The sequence below is a fragment of the Coturnix japonica genome, chromosome 31 (assembly GCF_054131305.1).
Source record: "Coturnix japonica strain WE chromosome 31, WE-NBRP24, whole genome shotgun sequence".
Classification (NCBI taxonomy): Eukaryota; Metazoa; Chordata; class Aves; order Galliformes; family Phasianidae; genus Coturnix; species Coturnix japonica.
This window is the reverse complement of record NC_140693.1, coordinates 3297890-3317043: the sequence shown is the minus strand read 5'-3', so window position 1 is coordinate 3317043 and position 19154 is coordinate 3297890. Positions and strand designations below refer to the sequence as shown.

Genomic DNA, 19154 nt, shown 5'->3' with positions numbered 1-19154 from the left:
TCTCAAGGAAAGGTAAACAAACCCATGCTAGGTATTACACTGAATCGCATCAGTGCAAAGGGCTTTATGACAGATTGCTTTTGTGTCAGCATCTATCAGATATCAGATGGGTCCCTTGGCTCATTTCCCACTTTGTTAGGAATTTGGAAGCACCGTGGAGGAGCTACATGCAAATCACAGTCAGTTTGACTAAATGGGGTGACAGAAGAGATGGTGTCACTGTGCAGGGAGCACCAGAAAGCCAGGATGACCTGAAAAAACTCTGAACGCAATTGTGAAGTGTAACAGATCCAAGGACTGATATCAGTCACAACCCACAGCTGCAACAAACCATATAGATGTTCTGCTTCTGCCTTTGTAGCTCTACGGACAGACAGACCGTACAAATGTGTGGTGCTCACGGGTACGTCTCAGAAAACCAGTGGTGGAGGAGCACATTTGGCTGCAACATCCATCCTGCTTCCCTCGAGATGTCGGTCTCCAGCAGGCGGCGCTGTGATTCAACTTTTGCCACCTTTTTCCTGGGTGCTTTACTTTAATGTGCTCCAAGTGATCAGTGCTATTCCAAGAGACTGAGAGAGATTTCTCATCAGGAAATTAAGGACTGGTTAGATTGGTTCCCTTGATCCACAGTCTTTGCACCATTCAGTGCACTGCAGAACTAATGAATGGCTGCATGAAGTAGATGCAGTGAAAGCTAAATTACAGCTTTAGATGGAAAAGAATGGGAGTAGCTGCTGTCCCCAAAGTTGTGGCCCTTATTCAAGTGCATGAGCCCTTTTCTCCTTTAATAACAGAGGCTTCCCAGATGTTGAAGCCTATGTGATCTGAAACGACCTGGTAGTCGAGCAGTAGTCATTTTGAGATGCTAGATGCCTTGGTTTGAAAGGATTGATACATTGTGAAAGGTTCACATTTTGTCCTGTTGCATTTCATAGAGGATCCTCCTTGGGGAAGGAGCAGTGATGCTTAACTGAACTGACATAGGGCTGGGAACTGATTTCTCTGCAGGTGGAGGTAAGGCTTCCTGCAGTGCTTTTCTCTTTGTTAGAATCAATTGCCCATACAGAAGTCACTGTCTGCTTCTGTTCTGTAGCACTAACTGACCAAAGTATCAGACAGTTCAGACAAAACATACCTCTAAGTGCTAGACATAAAGTGGACTGCAAACCTACAGCATGCTTTCTGTCACTCTGTCTCCTTAGTTGCAGACTGTGGTCTCTGGGGAATTATTGATGGGCAGGCAGGTGTTCATTCTCTGTGCATCCCACCACTGATGTATGGCCATCTGCCTCCTGCTGTGGTGCTGGCAGCAATGTGCAGCAACAGGGCAAAATCTCCAGAGAGCCCTCTCCATCCTACTTGCCAGTCCCTGTGACCAAGTCACAAGCCTGGAAATCAAAATACATACTGTCTGCCACTCAACTTCAAATGTGTTGGGCTTGAATCGCCCAGCAGAGACCTCACCTCACAAAATCCCCCCTGAGTGCCACCAGCCAAGCAGGACAGTGAAGAGGCACATGCACAGAGCTCTGAGTCCATCTACTGCTGACTTTGGCCAAAAATGAGGCAGGCACTCTGGACACTGGCAAGGTAGGCCTGCTGGTTCCTCCCAGCAAATGAAATGACAGATCCCTCCTGGCTGAGTCCCACAGCTTCTTTTCAGCATCCAGGTCACGGGGACAGGAGCCCAAGTGGCTCTCTGCTCGAGTGAGGATGCCAGTCAGGAAGTCAGCCATTCCATCTGAAGCAAGATGAAACAAACAGTCGGGTTGTGTGGCACAAAACTCTCTAAAATAATTGCAGATGGACCTCAGTGTTCACATTAAGCTGATACTGCACCGAGTTCTGTCAAATGAAAGAGAAATGTGATGGTTTCTCCCAAAGAATTGCTTGCTTCCCCAGGCAGGCGCACTGGAAGACCCAGAACACTGAACTTTATTTTAAGTACCCAAGCACGAAGCTTACTTCTCTCCTCTGCCAAGGGAACAACCACTTCAAAGCACCTCTGGAGAGATCACTCAGGTCAACCAGTACTGGCAGCAAGGTTATCACTTGTGATTTCAGCACGTGTTTGTTTCTTTGTTTAATAGGTACAAAGTGTAAAAGGAAGATTTCTGCCTTTACCTGGAAATGGTTGGGAATATTGTCATTTCTTTACTGTTTAGACTGTTAATGTGTTAAATGTTTGGTGCTCACTTGGGTACATCTCTGCCTGCAGTCATTCCTGCAGCACCAAAGGCCACCCAGACCTCCATGCCCACCTCTGGGGATGCTGGAGTGGTTGCAGTGAACCAAGAGCTGCAGCTCCTCCAGACTGAATGTCTCCAGCACCATCGTTGCTGTCAACGTCTCTGTGGCCTTGTGTTGTTCTCGTGGAAGGAGATGGTCATGTACTGTACAATGGCTGTGTTAACTGGGGGCACTGGGCAGTACTGGTGCCACTGGGAGGCTATTGAAGGACGCAGACAGCACTGTGGTGGCTCCAGGCAGTACTGGGGGATACAGAGTTTGCACAAAGAGAGTCTAGACAATACTGGGAAGCAATGGGAGCTTACTGGGGAACTGCAAGGAGCACGAGCGGACACTGGAGAGCTCTGGACAGCACTTGTGGTGTTGGAGGACGTTCAGGAAGTACCCAGGTGGCACATATTAAGCTCATTCATTTCCTGTTCTCCAGCATCTCACGCAAGGTATTAAATGACCCACTTTTTTCACGGGGGAGACTTTCCCCTTGGGGCTGACTTCCCCCCACCCCAGCGCTGCTCTGCTCTCCCCTGGCTCTATGTTGATGCATTCCCACCTGATGCTGTCACTCAGTGACACACTGGCCACCAACAGACTCACTGTGGGTCCTGAGGATGGCTGGGGGTGGCACCACTGCACGTCGCACGAGGGGAAACAGAGGCAACAAGGTGAGCCAAGCGCTGCAGGGCAGAAGTTTGGCAGGATGTCACAGCGGGCACGGGGATGGCTTTTGCTCTGAGTGCTGCTGAGTCAAAGCCAAGCGTTTCTTTCCTGGAATGAAAGGCTTTTTGTCAAACTCAAAGTGTCCTCATTTCCCCCCTCATCTTCCACTTCTCCCTCTCCTTTCCTCCCCCTCCAGCTTCTGGGGGCAGACAGCTGAGGGGGTCCCACTCTGCAACCCTTTAGCCCCTTTTCTTACCCCAAATGGGGACAGGAGCAAAGGCCTCCCATGCCCCTCCCACACTTCCCAAGCTTCTGCTTTTTGCTGCCTTTTTAGCCCCAAATGAGTCACTCGGGGATTTTTTTTTTTGGGGGGGGGGGGGCTATTTCTTCACTGAGCAAGTAGAGGGGGTCTCCTATGTGATGCTGAGGGGTTGGATGCACATGGGTGCTGCAGCAGCCCCCAGTCCTGCTGCTGTCCCTATTATCCCTTATTTACAGGTGATTCCATACGGGTGGACCCCAGCCAAGCTGAGGACAGGGGACAGACCCTAGAAACTGGTTCTCATCAGCAGAGTGATGCTGGGTACTCAGGACAATCCCCAGGCCTACAAGGCGGGGAGACACCAGTGGCTCTGTCCCTATTTGTCCTAAAGAGTCACCAGGAAGAGGATGGAACAAGGCATCAAGCTAGGGATCAATTCTAGGGATGGCAGCGGTGGGGGGTAAAGGGACAGCAATGAACTGAGACCCACCAGCAGCCAGGGCACAGCAACATGGTGGCAGTAATGTCCCCAAAGCCCTGGGGGCTCTGGAAAACTCAGCACAGTCATTCAGTGCTGTGCCTCAAAACTCCTGTGTGTTCCGGTAAGGAAAGAGTCCATGGCACACGCATGAGACCAGCCACACACAGCACTTCCCTTGAGTGGGGATGAGTCATCCTCAGCCTTCATCCCCAGCCCAGTAACACTGCACAGCACTGCACTCTTCCTTCCGGGGCCTCCACAAGACCTGAGTTTGGGTTGCGGAAAAGCAGGAATTGTCCCTGCATCCCAGTGGCATCCCGCTGCATCATGTCAGTGCTCCCACAGCCCAGGGCTACTGAGCAGTGCTGCATCCAAAAAGCCATAGCCAAATGAATGCATTTCATCCTGACTTGCGGAATAAAACTCTATAATCCAGAGATGGGTTATAAAGCAGGTATGTTTATTCCAGTGCCGGGTGCAAGGGGGATAGCTCCACCAAACTTGCACACCAACTTGTAAAATCGTGACACAGATATAGGTACATCTAATACATAGTCAATGATTTCTCAGAATTCTAATACATAGTCAGTAGTTCTCGGAATTCTGATACATATTCATTAGGTCTTTAGCATGAAGACCCCCTCTTGTTCTTATCAGGGGGATGAAACTCCTCTTCTGGTAGTTTACAAGTAGTTATTCTCCTCCTTGCCTGATGTCGTCCGTGAGGTCTCACTCCTTAGCTGCATCCTCTTTGCTCTCCTATGCCCCTTGTTTCTTTTACTTGTAAAATTTAACTATCCTTTACTTGTTTCTATAAACTAGCTTTAAGTTTCCCTCTTTTAGTCCCCCTTTATTCCATATTCCAACAGAGCATCAGTTTCCTGCTTCACTGTACAATCCCCACTTGGTATGTTATTCCTTATTTTGCATGGCAGAGTTCCTTCTTATTTCCCCTGATGGAGGTGGGACCTTCCTCCGTCAGCTCCACCAAAGAGCTCCCTGGCTCCAAGGAGCTTTGAAACCTCCCCAGCCACTGCATTGACAAGGAGGGAAGGTTTGGACCTGGCTGCTCCTCACGCAACCTGTGAAACCCCACTTATTGTATGCCATAGAGAGGCTATGTGAAAGCAGGGGGAAGGCAGCCTTGTTCCCAATTCAGTCAATAGCCATTTCAGCACAGACCACAGTGGGATAAGGACATGGGTCACTGCAGTTAAATTCTTCTTTCCTTTTTGAAGGTTGGGCTGCAATTTATTTAACAAGGAGAACCAGAGAAAGAAGCAGAAGAGGCAGGACAGCAGCAGAAGAATCAGGGCAAGCTGGAAAGGGACGAGGAAAGCAGAGATGCTCTTATCTAACTACATGTCTACAAGACGAACTGCAAATGCAAGCAGTAGGAAAGGCTCCAAGGAAGTGACGGGGGAGTAAGACGGGAAGCAGTTTGTTTTCCCCAACCAAAATCAAACCCCGTGCATTTAGTACAGATGTTTTCAGAGTATCTTGTAGAAAAGGAACCACTCCTTTTCCCTAGCAACAACAAAGATGCAACATGAGGAGGTGTAACCCCAGGCTGACTGGTTCCAAACCTGAACGTGACACGGGGAAAAGAACTGCAGGCTATAAATTAGGCTAAGTGTTAACGAGATAAAATTCAGAGATTAAGAGAAATGAAAAAAACAGCATAAGTAAAAAACAACAACAACAAAATAACAATTCAACAACAACTGAAACAAACAAAGGAATACAGATCAAACAAAGGATAAGGAAAAGAATGCACTCCCATGGTGATGCAGAGATGACAACAGAGCCAGAAAAAGGCTAAGATATCACCAACAATACAAGGGAAGAGGAATAGGTAGCTACAGGGCATGCTGCTACCTCCACCAGAGAAGGTAAGGCTAGATACTGGGAAATGAATCTCAGAAGTGACAAGAGGAAAAGAAAAAGAAAAGAGAGAAAGAAAGAAAGATAAAAAAAAAACAGACTGGAAGGAGAGGAACACAGGCAGGAAACATAAAGTAGCAGGACACAAGCACTGGCAGGAGACACGAACTGACCGGAGGCATACACTGGCAGGTAACAAACACAAACAAAAAAAAAAAGAAAAAATAAAATAAAAAAAACACAACAGTACGGAAAAACAATAAGCAACAACACTAAGAAAAATCAATGAGGAAAAACTCTGAGGAAATGTACGAAGGGAAAGCACTAGGGAAAAGTAGTATCAAAGACAGAATGCAGACATGCAAACAGAGTCTCGAGGACACAAAAAGTAATACATCCATGCCAGGGAGGAGGAATGGGTAGCTACAGGGCATGCTGCTGCCTCAACCAGAGATGCTACATCAGGGTGACAAGCCCAGATTGGGTCTCCGGATGACATTTAGAACAAAACATATCTTTGTAGGAATGCAAAGCATCTGCAGTCATGCCAAGAAGGAGGTAAGGGATGGATTTAAGCAGCCATGAGAGTAAACAGAGAAGTATTATAAGACAGAAAGAAAAAACACACTGGCAGGAGACAAACACGCAATAGCAGGAAACACATACTGGCAGGAGACAGAATGGCAGGACACACAAAGAGGAAACGAAAGAAAAACAATATCAAAAATCACTAAGGAAAATAAAGGAACAGGAAAGACAAAGAGGCAACAATAATGAAACAAGGACCATGGAAAGTAAAGTAAAAGGAGCACTATAAAAAATCAAACAGGGGAAAACGAAACATGGAAGGAAAACAGAGCAAAGCAAAAAAAGGTCTAGAAATGCAAGAGTAAAGCAAATCACCTGAACACAAGATCATGTCAAAGCAAAGAGTCCATATCAAAGAAACAATAAAAAAGCTCACCAGTGCTGAGCACTGGAAAGAAACAAAGAACACTCAAAAACAAGGGCAGGTAAAGATTCAAAAGAAAAACTAAAGAGCAAAGATAAAACAAAAAAGAGAAATGAAAGCTGAAGAACTAAGAAGCCAAGGTAAAGAAAGCAAAATGGCTTGAAATACTGAGTAACAAAAAGGAATACCGCATAGTGAAGGATAAAAGAATGCCAAGACTGGAAAAGGAAAAAAAAATAAAGGAATCCACAGATATGAAAAAAAAAACCCAAAACTCAAAAGCAATCCATGGCAACATAGACGGAGCAGCAAAGCAAGACATGAAAAATAAAAAGGGCAAAAGGCAACGGTAAAGGCAATGGCAAAACAAAATGGCATAGGACACAAGGCAAAGGCAAAGGCAAAAGCAAAAGCAAACTGCCAAAGGCAAAGGCAACAGGCAAATGCAACAGGCCAAAGCAAATGGCAGAGGGAAAAGACAAAATGCAACGGCAAAGCTATAAGGCAAGGGCAAAAGAAAAAGGCAACGGGCAAACGGAAGGTCAAAAGCCAAGGGCTGAGGCAAAAGGCAAAGGGAAAATACAAAACACAAGGGCAGATGCACCCACCAAGGCCAACGGGAAAATGTAATATGTATGCAAAAGGCAAAGACAAATGTAAAATGCAATAGGTAAAAGGCAATAAACAAAAGGAAAATGGTACGTGGCATAGATCAAAAGGCCAAGGCAATAGGGAAATGAAAAAGGAAAATTGAAAGAGTAAAGGAAAAGGCAAATTGCATACGACAGAAGGCAACGGGAAATGACAAAATAAAAACTGAAAATGCAAAGACAACGGGTAAAAGCTAATGGAAAGAGCAAAAGACAAAGCATAAAGGAAAAGGCGAAAGGCAAAAGAAAAATGCACAGACAAAAGGTAAGTGGCAGATTCCAAAAGGCAAAGGCAAAAGCTAAGTGGGACAGTTAGTACAAAAGGCAAAGGCAAAAGGGAACTGAAAATGGCAAAATGACAAAGCAAAGGAAAAAGGCAAATGGCACAGGAGAGAAGGCAAAGGCAAAAGCCAAAAGGAAAACTGAAAATGCAAAGGCAACTTGTCAATGCAAATGGCTATGGCTAAAGACAGTGCATAACAACAAAGGCAAAAGAAAAAGCAAAAGGCAAAGGCAAAAGGAAAATTGCAGAGGACAAAAGACAAAGGCAAAAGGGAAATGCAAAAGGTAAAGTGAAAAAGCTAATGCCAAAGGTAAAGGAAAACGGCAAATGACATAGGACAAAAGGAAAACACCAAAAGCAAAATGCAAAATTCAAAGGCAAAGGGCAAAAGCAAATGGCAGTGCGAAAAGCAAAAACCTGAGGGCAAATTCAACAGAGGAAAGGCAAAAGGTAAGTGACATAGAAGAAAAGGCAAAGGTAAAAGGGGTATGCAAAAGGTATCATCAAAATCATTTTGATGGGGTGCTCAGAGACAAAGTGTAGTGGAGGGCTGTTAGAGTTAGGCTAGTACGGTTAGGTTGTGGGTGGACTTGATGATCCTTAATGCCTTTTCCAACCTGAGCAATTCTATGATTCTATGAGATTTAACACCACAGTCCTTGTGGCAGCTGTGATTGAACTTGCAGTGTCTCTGGCTTCCCCACAATCACTTTCTCCAGGCAGATTCTTAGGCCCTGCAACTTCTTGAAAACCAAGTACACACCTCTGTCCAGCTTCCGCACCAGCTCCTGCAGTGACATCTCTGACAGCTTGCTCCTCAAAGGAAAAACCAAGCAGGTGGTTGAGTCACCACCCCTGCATGTGTTTAAGAACCATTTAGATGTGGTGCTCAGGGACATGATTTGGCAGCAGGTTGTCAGGTTTAGGGTACGTTTGGTCAGGTTATGGTTGGACTTGACCATCTTTAAGGTCTTTTCCAACCTGAGCAATTCTATGACTCTATGATCCCTATCAAAGCTGACCTTCTGCAGTTTCTATAATCACTCTGCACTCTGCAAAATGTTACTCTCTGCATCCTTCTGCCTTCCAAGGCTAAGTACAGAAGCCTATCTGCCAACCAGTAGTCTTTGCTGGGCTGGTTGCTGAAATTACCCACCAACAATGAAGAGCCAAAAATACAAAGAGAAGTACATCAGCTGAATTAGTCACACTTTAGACTACCAGATGCTACTAAGATCTAAACTACCTGAGCCGCCACGGGAACACTTCTTCAAGCTACACTATCATCTACTGCAGCTAGGAATTATGCTCTGTGTTCCTAAGCCTATTGCTTCAGCTGATTGGAAAGAATGCTTTAATCACCAGCACAATATCAAGAGCTTGGTGTTCCAGTTACGTGTAGTAAAACTCACTCTTAACAGAGACATCTTGAACTATTCTGGAAGCCACCCATTGGTTCCTGTCGTCAGGAAAGATCAAATGAAATCCAATAAGCCTGCACTCTCAGCCTGTGCTTTCAAGTCACATGACAGGATCCACTAAAGTGGGATGCGAGAATGACACGAGTCCTCCGGCAGTCAGAAGCTTCATTTTAAAAATAACCACATTTCTCTGAGGCTGTAACAGCAAGTGAAATGGGCTCCCCCCCACGCCCCTGCTCACACAAGTAACCTGCTGCTGGTCGGGGTCCTGATTGGCAGGGAGCTGCAAAAAGTGCTGCCCCACACCACTCCGAGGCTGCCTTCATCAGCACAGGGCAGCACTAAGCCCAGCACCAGGCAGGGCAACTTGCACAGCACGCACCAGGCTGTGGCTGGCTCAGCTTCCATGCCGCTGTGCCTGCAGTCCCACTGACCCCAGGCTGCAGCGGGCGCTGTGTCATCACAAGACTGAGTGACACAGAGGCATATTCCCTGTGGGCTCTGCCCCATAAATGCCATCACACAACCTGGTACTCTGAAGTTTACATGGGTTAATACCTTGGGAGCCCTCTCTTCAAAGAGCTAGTTCTACAAGTCTGAGTCCCACAAAAGGTGGGCGACGATGACAATCAGCAGTGTGGAAGATACCCTATCCTAAGCACGATCATTCCCCTAAGACGTTCAAATTAGTGCTGCACAACCCTACTTAATTTTCTGTATTCATCTCTGTATTGATCTCACGTGAGTCAAGATAACACAGTGAGCACCTGCAACGAGTCTAGACCGAGCAAAACTTTTGATGGAGGGAGCAAAGAGGTCAAGACAAGATGATGTAGTGCGATGCATTCAAAGCAGCTGGCCAAGCAAAAGCTATGTGCATGCATTTCCAAGCTGAGCACGCACCTGGAGTTGGGACACTATCACTCATTGTCAGAAAAGAATTCCTGAGTACCCTCCTAAAGAAAGCTATACACCGACATGACTGGAGTCTGTTTACATTAATTAGCCCTCTTTACATTTTGATATGCACCATTTACTACTCCAAAGTTGCACATCCCTTTGCCTTTCCATCTGAAGGGCTTTGAAAAAGTCTCTGAAATAGAAATTCCATGACTGCTGTAATACACTTGGGCAGGTACCTGGACTTCCATCCTGAGACATCCAATGCCTTTTACGGAAATAACGATTACTCAAGGACTTACCCCACTAAATTCACACTCAGTTTTACACCACTGGTTTTTAGTCTGATAGGTAGGAGGCAGCAAAAGGCAGCGAGAGGCAGCTATTCAGCAATCCCAGGAAGTCAGCTGGGCTCTAGGGAGACAAGAAGGGCAGTAAGGTGACAAACAACCATTGCCATTCATCCTTCTTCACAGATCTTAACATCTTTATTTCCTCCTCTCCTTCACACTCTCCCTTTGTCCAGAGGCCAGCAAGTCCTCTCTGATGGCCTGAACTGCTCAGCAAAATGGAAATCAGACAAACTGTTCTCTACTCTGGGAGAGTTCCAAATCTTTTAATCTGGGGCGAAACACGGGTGCTTCACAATATTTTTCCAACCCTTAAAACCACTATCATTCTTTATGTGTGTATTACCCATCTTTACGTTTATCAACAGTTCCTGAAGATCCTAGAGAAAAGAACCAAGAGACATTCCTCCTTATTTCTCCTATCTCCTGGCCACTACTTTGTGCTCCTCCATAACAATCAAACACTACTGGCATATTCATTATCCTTTCTATTCTTAAAATAACAAGTACTTCTACTTGAGGGTTTTGGTTTTTATCTTCATTTCCCCATGCAATTCATTTGAAAATTAGCGATGGACAATCCTCAAGCTTTTGAGAGGTTTGAGCTGGTTATGAGAAGCATCCAGAAGCTCAGAGGCTTAGCCAAAGCTAATCTGGGCATTTCCAAAGCACAAAGCTCCACACAGAGGCACAGAAACTAGGTGGCTCAGGACTCCTACCACCACTTGGCTCGCCCCTCTCAACACTGCTCCCTCACCAAACATCCAGGACTGGTTTTTATTACGTCCTTGCCAAAGAGAACACAAGATACTCAAGCACACCTTGTGCCATATATACTCCGCAAAGCTATAAACATGTTTTTAAGTCCTACAGGAAACAGAGAAACTTAAAACATATGCCTGAGGCCCCTGTTAAGCAGTAACTGTTTGCTGAATTTGGGCTCACAATAGGATTCCAACTTATCACATCCAAAGCCTTAACGTCCCTACCAAAAAGCATCTACTTCATCAAACACAGAAGGAGGAAGGTCGCAGCAACATACCACACACCAGCCATGCTCGTAAGGACAGGTAACTCTTCTGTGACAGATTCATCAAAACCTTACTGGATTAGCCTTGCTATCACCTGCAACTAGTTCTAAACACTGTTTTGAGGGGTCAGTTCCCAAACTCTGCCAAAAGGCCACATACCATCATGAGATCAGGTACACCTGAGGCAACCACGCCACTAAGGCTCCTCTGCTAAACTGAAGCAGTCCCCAGTGATGGTTAAGAAAAAAATAAAAATAAAAAAATGCAGAGTTCCAAACACAAACACTTCTCTCAGTATCCCAACACCTCTGCCTTGTCCATCACTGGCCTGCAGGACTAAAGTCAAAGCAGTGCAAACCACAATCCCAGTGAAGTAGCTGGATGCTCTGTTTCATCTTCTCACAAGGTTAGCAGATCAGAGATCAACGAATGCAGGCTAAGCACAAGTTGCTCACAGAGAACAGGGGCTCTGCTATCACCAGCACCCGCTATACATCAAGAAGGAATGTGTACTGTGGCATTCATTTTCCTTGACACAACTAGGAGTTCCCCATGACTGTCAGCACTGGAAGGAAAGCAGGCTGAAGAGAAAAACAAATAAATACAGACAGGACAGAAAAGCAGGGAGAACAAAGGACGGGGACTGATCTTGAACTAAATAAATTAGAGAACAGCCTCAAAAGGAATAATGGACAAGTCTGAAATGGTGATTGCTATAGAAAATTCCAGAGTATTCCTCTTGGTTTTTGTTGTTGTTGTTGCTGATTTTTTGTTTGTTTGTTTGTTTTTAAAAAGGACAACACGTAAAGAAATCAGGATGGATATGATTTGAAAACTCTTTTCAAGTGGCCTGGCATCTAAGGGCAAACTGAAGACTACACAGAACACCAATAGAAAAAGAGAGAACTAACAGCCTAGGGGGGTGCCACAGAGAAACTGGGAAGCGACCAAGTCTCTGCTCAGAGAACAACTGCTGGGTGAGGTAGAAAGCTGATGGTGATACCTTCTGCCAAGGAGGAGGAGAAGGATGAGGAAGGATGGCATCTGCAGCACAGGCACACACACCAGCGGTATAGCCTAGCTCAGAGCTACAATGCCAAAGTAATTAGAAGGTTTTATTTAACAGCTCTGTAAGGGACGATTCAACTACTTCAAGCTCCAGCAAGCTGCTAGTGACTGATAAACCAAGACTTCTCAGCGACCTCAAAAGCTGACAGCCTTTCAAAAAATAAACTGATTGTATGCTTTTTGAGATGGTTTGTTCAATCTACAGAAATTAATCCAGCAGGCAGCCCAATGGTCAAATTCTGTGCTGCCAATAGAGCCTTTTCATGAGCATTAGGACCATCCCCGGTTACAGAGCTAGCACAGCACTGGCAGAAAATACAGTCACCTAGGAGAATAGAAAAAAAAAGAAGCAGCTTACCCTAACCTTATCTAACTCCTCTCCCAAATTTAGTAGCTATGAGTGCCATTAAAAATGCCATTAAAAAATTGGGGGAAAATTCATCAGGTAATTCCACGAAGGGCCACCCAAAAGCAAACAGCCTTTAAGCTGCAGCAGCTCAGGGCCAGGCCAGAAGTAAGAATTTTGTTTATATTGTTCATGACATAAGAAACTTTTGCCTGGTGGTAACAACAGTCCATTCCCATTGTGTCCCTCTGTGTTATGAATACTGCAATTGGCCTTCTGAAAGCCTCCTGGATGAATCCACCAAAAGCAAGGAAGCACCCTGCACTTACTCTGAAGACAGAAAGAAAGCAAGGTTCATGGAAACAGGCACACAAGGCTCGCAACCAGACACTGTGCTCCAAATCATGACAGAGATAGGACTACCACAGTGCCAGAACATGATTTACCACTAAAGGAAACATCCGGGAGCACATTCACAACTTCAGCTCAAGCTGTAACGGCTCAGCATGTTTAGCTTTCTTATCTTTCAGCTGGAAAACAAGATACTCCCAAACATCAGCCAGCAAGAACTTGGATGAGCCTGCCCTCTGGTTTTTACGATGACAGACATCATTACTGCCGCCTCTGACACCTTACCAGGAGATGCTTCCATTTATTAGCCTGGACTTGATTCCTTCCACCAGCAGCTGCTCCTAAACTGACCTCGATTCATACAGTGATGCCATCAACTTCTAGCATGAGCTGACCTGCCAGAGAGAAGAGAAAGCAGGATAGAAACAAACACTGACATAGTATGTTCTAAAATTCTTGAACAAGCACAAGAGACAAAACAGGAGATAAACGCATCCGCAGCAACACCCCAGTTCATAAAGAAATGGAAATCTAGCCTGGCCTCAGCAGCCCTTATATATTTCTTACACATTTGATGAAGCCGACTGCAGTTTGAACCAGGAGAATTCACAGTCTCTTGCAAATGTCACCATAAAGAAGAACATGACACAGCAAATTAAGGAAAAAAAAAAAAAAAAAAAAAAAGCAATACAAAGAAAAATAAAGAAAAAAGCAAGCCAAAGACCAGGGAATCTAAGTATAAAAAAACCCAGAAAAAAAAAAAAAAACCCAGAAAAAACAACCACATACTATCTGTAGCAGCAGAAAGACTAGCACAATATTACAAAGGCAAGGAAAGAATGGCTCACCCACCTCTGAGGATGGAAGTGCACAGAACAAACTCCACAGAGGAGAAATCAACAGAAAAAAATCCCACCCAAGGGCAGTCAGCCCCCTGAAATGAGCTGTAAGAGAGGTGCAGCCAGGCTCCACCCCTTCAAGTCAAAAGAAGGAAAGACAAGAAAAAAATTATAAAAATAAATAAATGAATAAGACATAGAAAACACCAAATAGGAAAGAAAACCACAGCACTGCAACGCAAAAAAATATCACAGCACAGCAAAGCACAGATGACAAAAAAAAAACAAGGAAAACGCACCTCCCTGACATGACATCTTGCCTCCTAAGCAGGTCACGGTGTCCCTCACTCAGGTGCAGAGCAGGAAGGAAGCTGAGACCCTGTTGGATCATTGCTGTGCACTCCCATCTAAAAGGTCCATATGCTCCTTGGGAAGCACAATGCCACCTGTGGAAAAGAGAAAGCAGGAACATGACATGCAGGTGGCTATCATCCAGCAGAAGGCCAGATCCTTCCATCTGTTATCCACTCCTCTTTTAGTCCTAACAAAGCTTTGAGAAAACAGAAACAGTAGAGCTTAGCAGAAGGTCTTAGGGAAACATCAGTAGAAACTGTCAGGAGGACAACTGGCATCGCGTGGACACAAACAGGCTGTTGGTGCAAGGAAGGAAATGGCACCTGAGCATTTCACCAGACAGGTTCCCTCCTCTCTGTCTTCCTGCAAAGATACAAGGATAAAAGCCTCATTTCCTCTGAGCAACAATTGGGAACAAATCAGAAAATTATTCATTCAAAGGCACTTCCAGGAGATATACAACAGAATCCTTCCCAGTTACACGAGCTTACGCTGTGGCCTTTGGGAAAAAAAGCTGCCTTTGTGGTCCTGGGTCCTGAGGGCTCCTTTTCATCACCTGTTGGGCACAGCACGAGAGCTCTTCTTGTACAAATCTATGCCCTGTGAACCTTTCTCCATCCCAACACAAAGTCCAACCTAGAGCTGTGGTGCAGACACCGGATGCAGACCAGAGCAGTAAAACAACAGAAGAGGGGAAAAGCAGATACAGGTAAAACAACTTAAGAAGAGGAAAAGAGCAGAAAAGAAGAAAGGATAAAGGTAAGAAAGAAGGACAGAAGATTGAAAGTGCAATAGATGAAAGGACTGGACATGAGCAGGAAAGGAGCAGATGCAGAGCTACATCAAGGTGTGGCTTCACTCTGTCCCTGTCCACCACTGGCGACATCCCCCACTGACAAGGATGCTGCTGCCCCAGCAGCTGATGGGTTGTGTCCTGGGGCTGTGTTCCATGCAGAGCCTCTAAAGCCTGCTACAGAACCCCAGTTCCCTGCCACTTCTTTGGAAATACTGTCATTTCTATTACTCATTGCTTTGTTTGATAAGCTATTAAATGCTTTGTGTTCCCTCTGCTACATCTCTGCTTGCAGTCATTTGCACAGTGTCAAAGGTAGGATGGGGCACCACAGATGGCAGTGTTCCACAGCTGCCACCAGCAGCCCCAGCTAGCTCCTCCACACCTGAGGTGTGAGTGGCTGTGAGGGGAATGTCTCTGTGGAAGTGCAGCTCATTCCTCCCCTCTGATGGGGGCAGAAGGCATGAGACAAAAGAGGAAGGCAGAAAGCATCTGCATTTCCCTCATGGCTCTTTTTTTCTGTGTTACTGCAGGAAATTAACTGAGCCACTGTGGCTCTCTGTTATGGCTAGCTCTACAGCTCTGCCACTGTCTTTATACTCAGGTGTTCCTGTGTGTAATGCTCCACACTTGGACCCTGCAGAGCCCAAAGGCCTCCTTGGCTGCTGTTACTCACCTGGAGATTGAGGGTGCTGGGTCTCCACTCTGTACCTGCTTTCAGGTGTCACTTGCAAGACACTGCGAGTCCACCTGGTTGGAACTGAAGTCAATGAACACAAATGTGAAAGAAATAGGAATGGATTCTTTCATTTCACAGGCTTTAATCTTCATTGAAAGATATTCTGCTGTGGAGCACAGCTGGAAGCACTTCATATGTGCAAAAAAGGGGGAGAGCCTGGTTGCTGCCCTCCCTAATCTCATGTTAGAGCTGGCTGTCTAAGAGAAAGAGTCTCTATTTGGAGATCTGCTCCATAGCAACATTTTGTGAATCCTGTTCTTCAGAAAAGTGTATTTGGGATTTTTTGTTTAGATTTGTGTTGGGTTTTTTTTTCAGAAATTCCTTTTTTTGGATACTAGCTCGAGTCCTTCACCATTCTTTGGAAAATTAAAACAGAGTAAAGCAGCTGTATCAGCTCCTGCCTTCCACTACAGTTACCATTTGAGGTTATGGTTAACGGTTGAACTGGAGAGTCTGAGTGCTGCCACAAGGCCCTGGCTGTGCCCGGCCCCTTTCCAGCCTGGGCCCCAAAGCAGCCCCGACTGTGCTGGGTTCCCCTCTCACCTGGGCCCTGCAGTGGCCTCAACTGTGCTGGGTCCCTCTCCAGTCTGGGCCCTGAGCTGGCCCCAGCTGTGCCTGGTCCTCCTCCATCCTGGGCCCCAAGGCCCTGCCTCTGCCTGCTCCCCCTCTGCTCTGGGCCCTGAGCTGGCCCTAACTGTGCCAGGCCCCCCTCTGGCACAGGCCCTGCCTCAAGCCCCGCCCCCTGTGGGCAGCACTGCTAGTGCCTGTTGGTTTTGCTCTCTTCCCTCTTCTTTCCCTGTTCTCTTCACAAATGCTTTCAGATCCCCCAGGATGACGTGCACTGACACTGCTGCATTCTTCCTGAACAAACTTTCTGGACAGCTCAGCTTTTTCTACAGAGCAGCGTGCCTTTGGAAGTGCTTGGAGGATGTAAACTAACAGCAAGAGAACACTGAGCTCTTCTGGGTCTTTCTAGGAATGGCAAAGAGACAGGAGAGTGTGCCCAGCCTCGTGTGGTTGCTTGTATGCAGAAATCCCTGTCATGGTTGTCAACATCTGTGGTGTTCTGCTTTAAGGCAGGAGTGTGTGACAAGAAGCCTACAGTTACCAATTTAGAGGAGGTAATTAATTGTAACAGTTCCCCTTTCTTCTTCCCTCTACACTTGGGTTATGGAGTTCTCCTTTGCGATGTGCCAGTGTAATACCTCTGAGCCACAGCACTGCTGCGTTTAGCAAAGCTCATGGCAACAGGCTTTGGACAACCTCAGAGCTTTGTAGATGAGGATAAGATATCCGATGATAAGAGAGAGAAAATAAATAAGGTACAAGGTTTATTCCTTCTAGTCAGCACGCCATCCCTAAATCTTCCATGCTATGACTTTTATCTTGAGAGTGATGATCCCTTAACCTCACACCTTCAGCACAACACATTCTGTGGAGATTCCCACCAGTGACAAAGTATTAGTGCCGCTTTTCTGCCTATTTCTTATTTGTCTTTATTTTCTGGAATATGGGGATTTCTTTCATTGCCCACAAACACTGCCCAGTTCAGGAGGAAACAGGGACGAGAGTCATGAGCAAGGGCAGAATGGTTTCTCTGTTACTGAATGGAATGACAGTGTTTTCTGCATGTGGACTTGCCATAGTGCTTCTTACAAGGCCAAACAGTGGGATGAAATGTGCCCGGAAGCAGGTGTGTTTTTTAGGAAGGCAAAAGAGAAATGCAAATAATGCTAAGGGCGGCAACGAAGATGATCAGAGGGCTGGAGCACCTTTCCTACGAGGACAGGTTGAGGGAACTGGGCTTGTTTTGCTTGGAGAAAAGAAGGCTTCAGGGAGACCTCACTGCGGCCTTGTAGTATTTGAAGGGAGCATATGAACAGGAGGGCCTCCTTTCTGCAGCTCAGCTCTGTTTTGGGGCTGCAGGAGGGACGTTGGCTATGGGAAAGAGGACCTGGCTGGTGACAAGAAGGCAGCAGAATGACTTTTGGGGTCCCTGCCCTTCCACTGGGGGAGGGCAGGGCCTGAGATCCCCACATCCTCCTGCCATAGCCAGGGATGGGGGTACGTCACACCCAGCACTTCCCTTTTGGACAGGCCAACCATTATCTAAGGGGAAGAAGCCATGCTGAGCCGGCAGGAAGGTTTGAAACAAGTGAGAGCCCTGGGATGATGGTCAGCAAGAGACTGCCCACCTCCAGTTGGTTGCCTGTGCCGTGGAAAGGAGCTGGAAGCCACTTTACCTTTCCTGCCCTTGGAAAGAGGTGGCAAAGTCTCATCTTTTTTTGGCTTCCGTGCCCCAGAGAAGCTCCCGGAGGACTTGCGGTGTATCAGGGGCGGCAGTTTGGGGACCAATTCCATTTGAAACCTGTAAGGGAGGAGAGGGCAGTGAGCGGCGTGACGCAGTGCAACAGCAATCCTTGCTGCTCTCTCTGCTTGTTTGCTCACAGGCACGTTTTCATGCTGCATGAAGGCTTTCTAAAGCTGTTAGCAGGGTCACTTGGGATAGGAGGAGGGGAAACAGTTTCAGGCAGAAAGAGGGAAGATTGGCTTTGGATGGTGTCACGGGTTACTTAGATTTACCTATGCCTGTGACAGGGGAAGCCACCCCGTGGGCCCCCCCCCCCGGGGCCCGGAAAGGAGGGGGAAAAGGGGAATGGGATAAAACAGCGGCAATCTAAGGAGGAAAAACTTACTTTACTAAATATGATATCGAAATACAAGATAACACAATATAATATAATTGAGGCCAACAAATCGAACGAAACAGAGATATGTTGCAATATGTATGAGCTAATTATCCGTATTATAAAGGTACACGCAGCCAAGGAATAAATGAGATTCGCTGATCATATGTCAATGACAGGTGTGGTCGTCTGCTTTTCTCCCGCCGTTCTGCAACAAACACCTATATACAAATTTAAGAACACAACGGAGTAACTGTTACTGTTTATTAACAACCAGTTTTAATAATACGATAAAAGTATGTCCTGAGAAAGGGGAACAAACATGCTTCTTCAAGGTTTTTTAGCTGTTCTGGATCTCAGCCGTCGCTTGATGATCAGATGATCACTTTCCTTCTTTTGTTCCTCAGATTCCTGAAGAAAACATATCAAAAGTTACTCATCTTTTCACACAAGACTGACAAGCTCTTCTTGACCCACGCAAACATATTTCTTCCCCTAAATGGATTTCAGAATGGCATTTGCTTATTATATTTTATTCAGAAAACTATGGGATACCGAGATCATTTTAATGCAGCTTAATCACAAGGAACAAATATGGAGAATGTACAAAATCCTGTTTATCTTAAAAAAGCACACACATCTGAGGAAAGCCTGAAGGCAGCTTTCATTTTGAAATACTTGTTTTCAAAAGAGTATTATAATACTTGTTTTGTGAAACATGAAGCGTTCAGAAAACATTTTTAGCCTCAATCCCTGTAGCTATGACTTGCCCAGAATTTCAGTTCTCGGTTCAGTTCCATGTTCTCAGAACTACAGTGAGAGAAGAAATTGTCTCATCTTCTTCATCCTCTAA

General features: G+C 45.8%; 1 protein-coding gene across 1 annotated transcript; it reads right to left on the bottom strand.

The window, feature by feature from the left end:
- Positions 1–4092: 4092 nt before the first annotated feature.
- On the bottom strand, positions 4093–17975 carry LOC146755635 (uncharacterized). Its single transcript, XM_085525346.1, has 6 exons — positions 17858–17975; positions 16158–16337; positions 15552–15635; positions 14028–14174; positions 13175–13284; positions 4093–10157 (listed from the first exon to the last, which is right to left on the bottom strand). The coding sequence occupies exons 1-4, from the start codon at positions 17973–17975 to the stop codon at positions 14116–14118; spliced, it is 441 nt and encodes a 146-aa protein (XP_085381472.1). The 3' UTR covers positions 4093–10157; positions 13175–13284; positions 14028–14115.
- Between the last annotated feature and the right edge of the window lie 1179 nt (positions 17976–19154).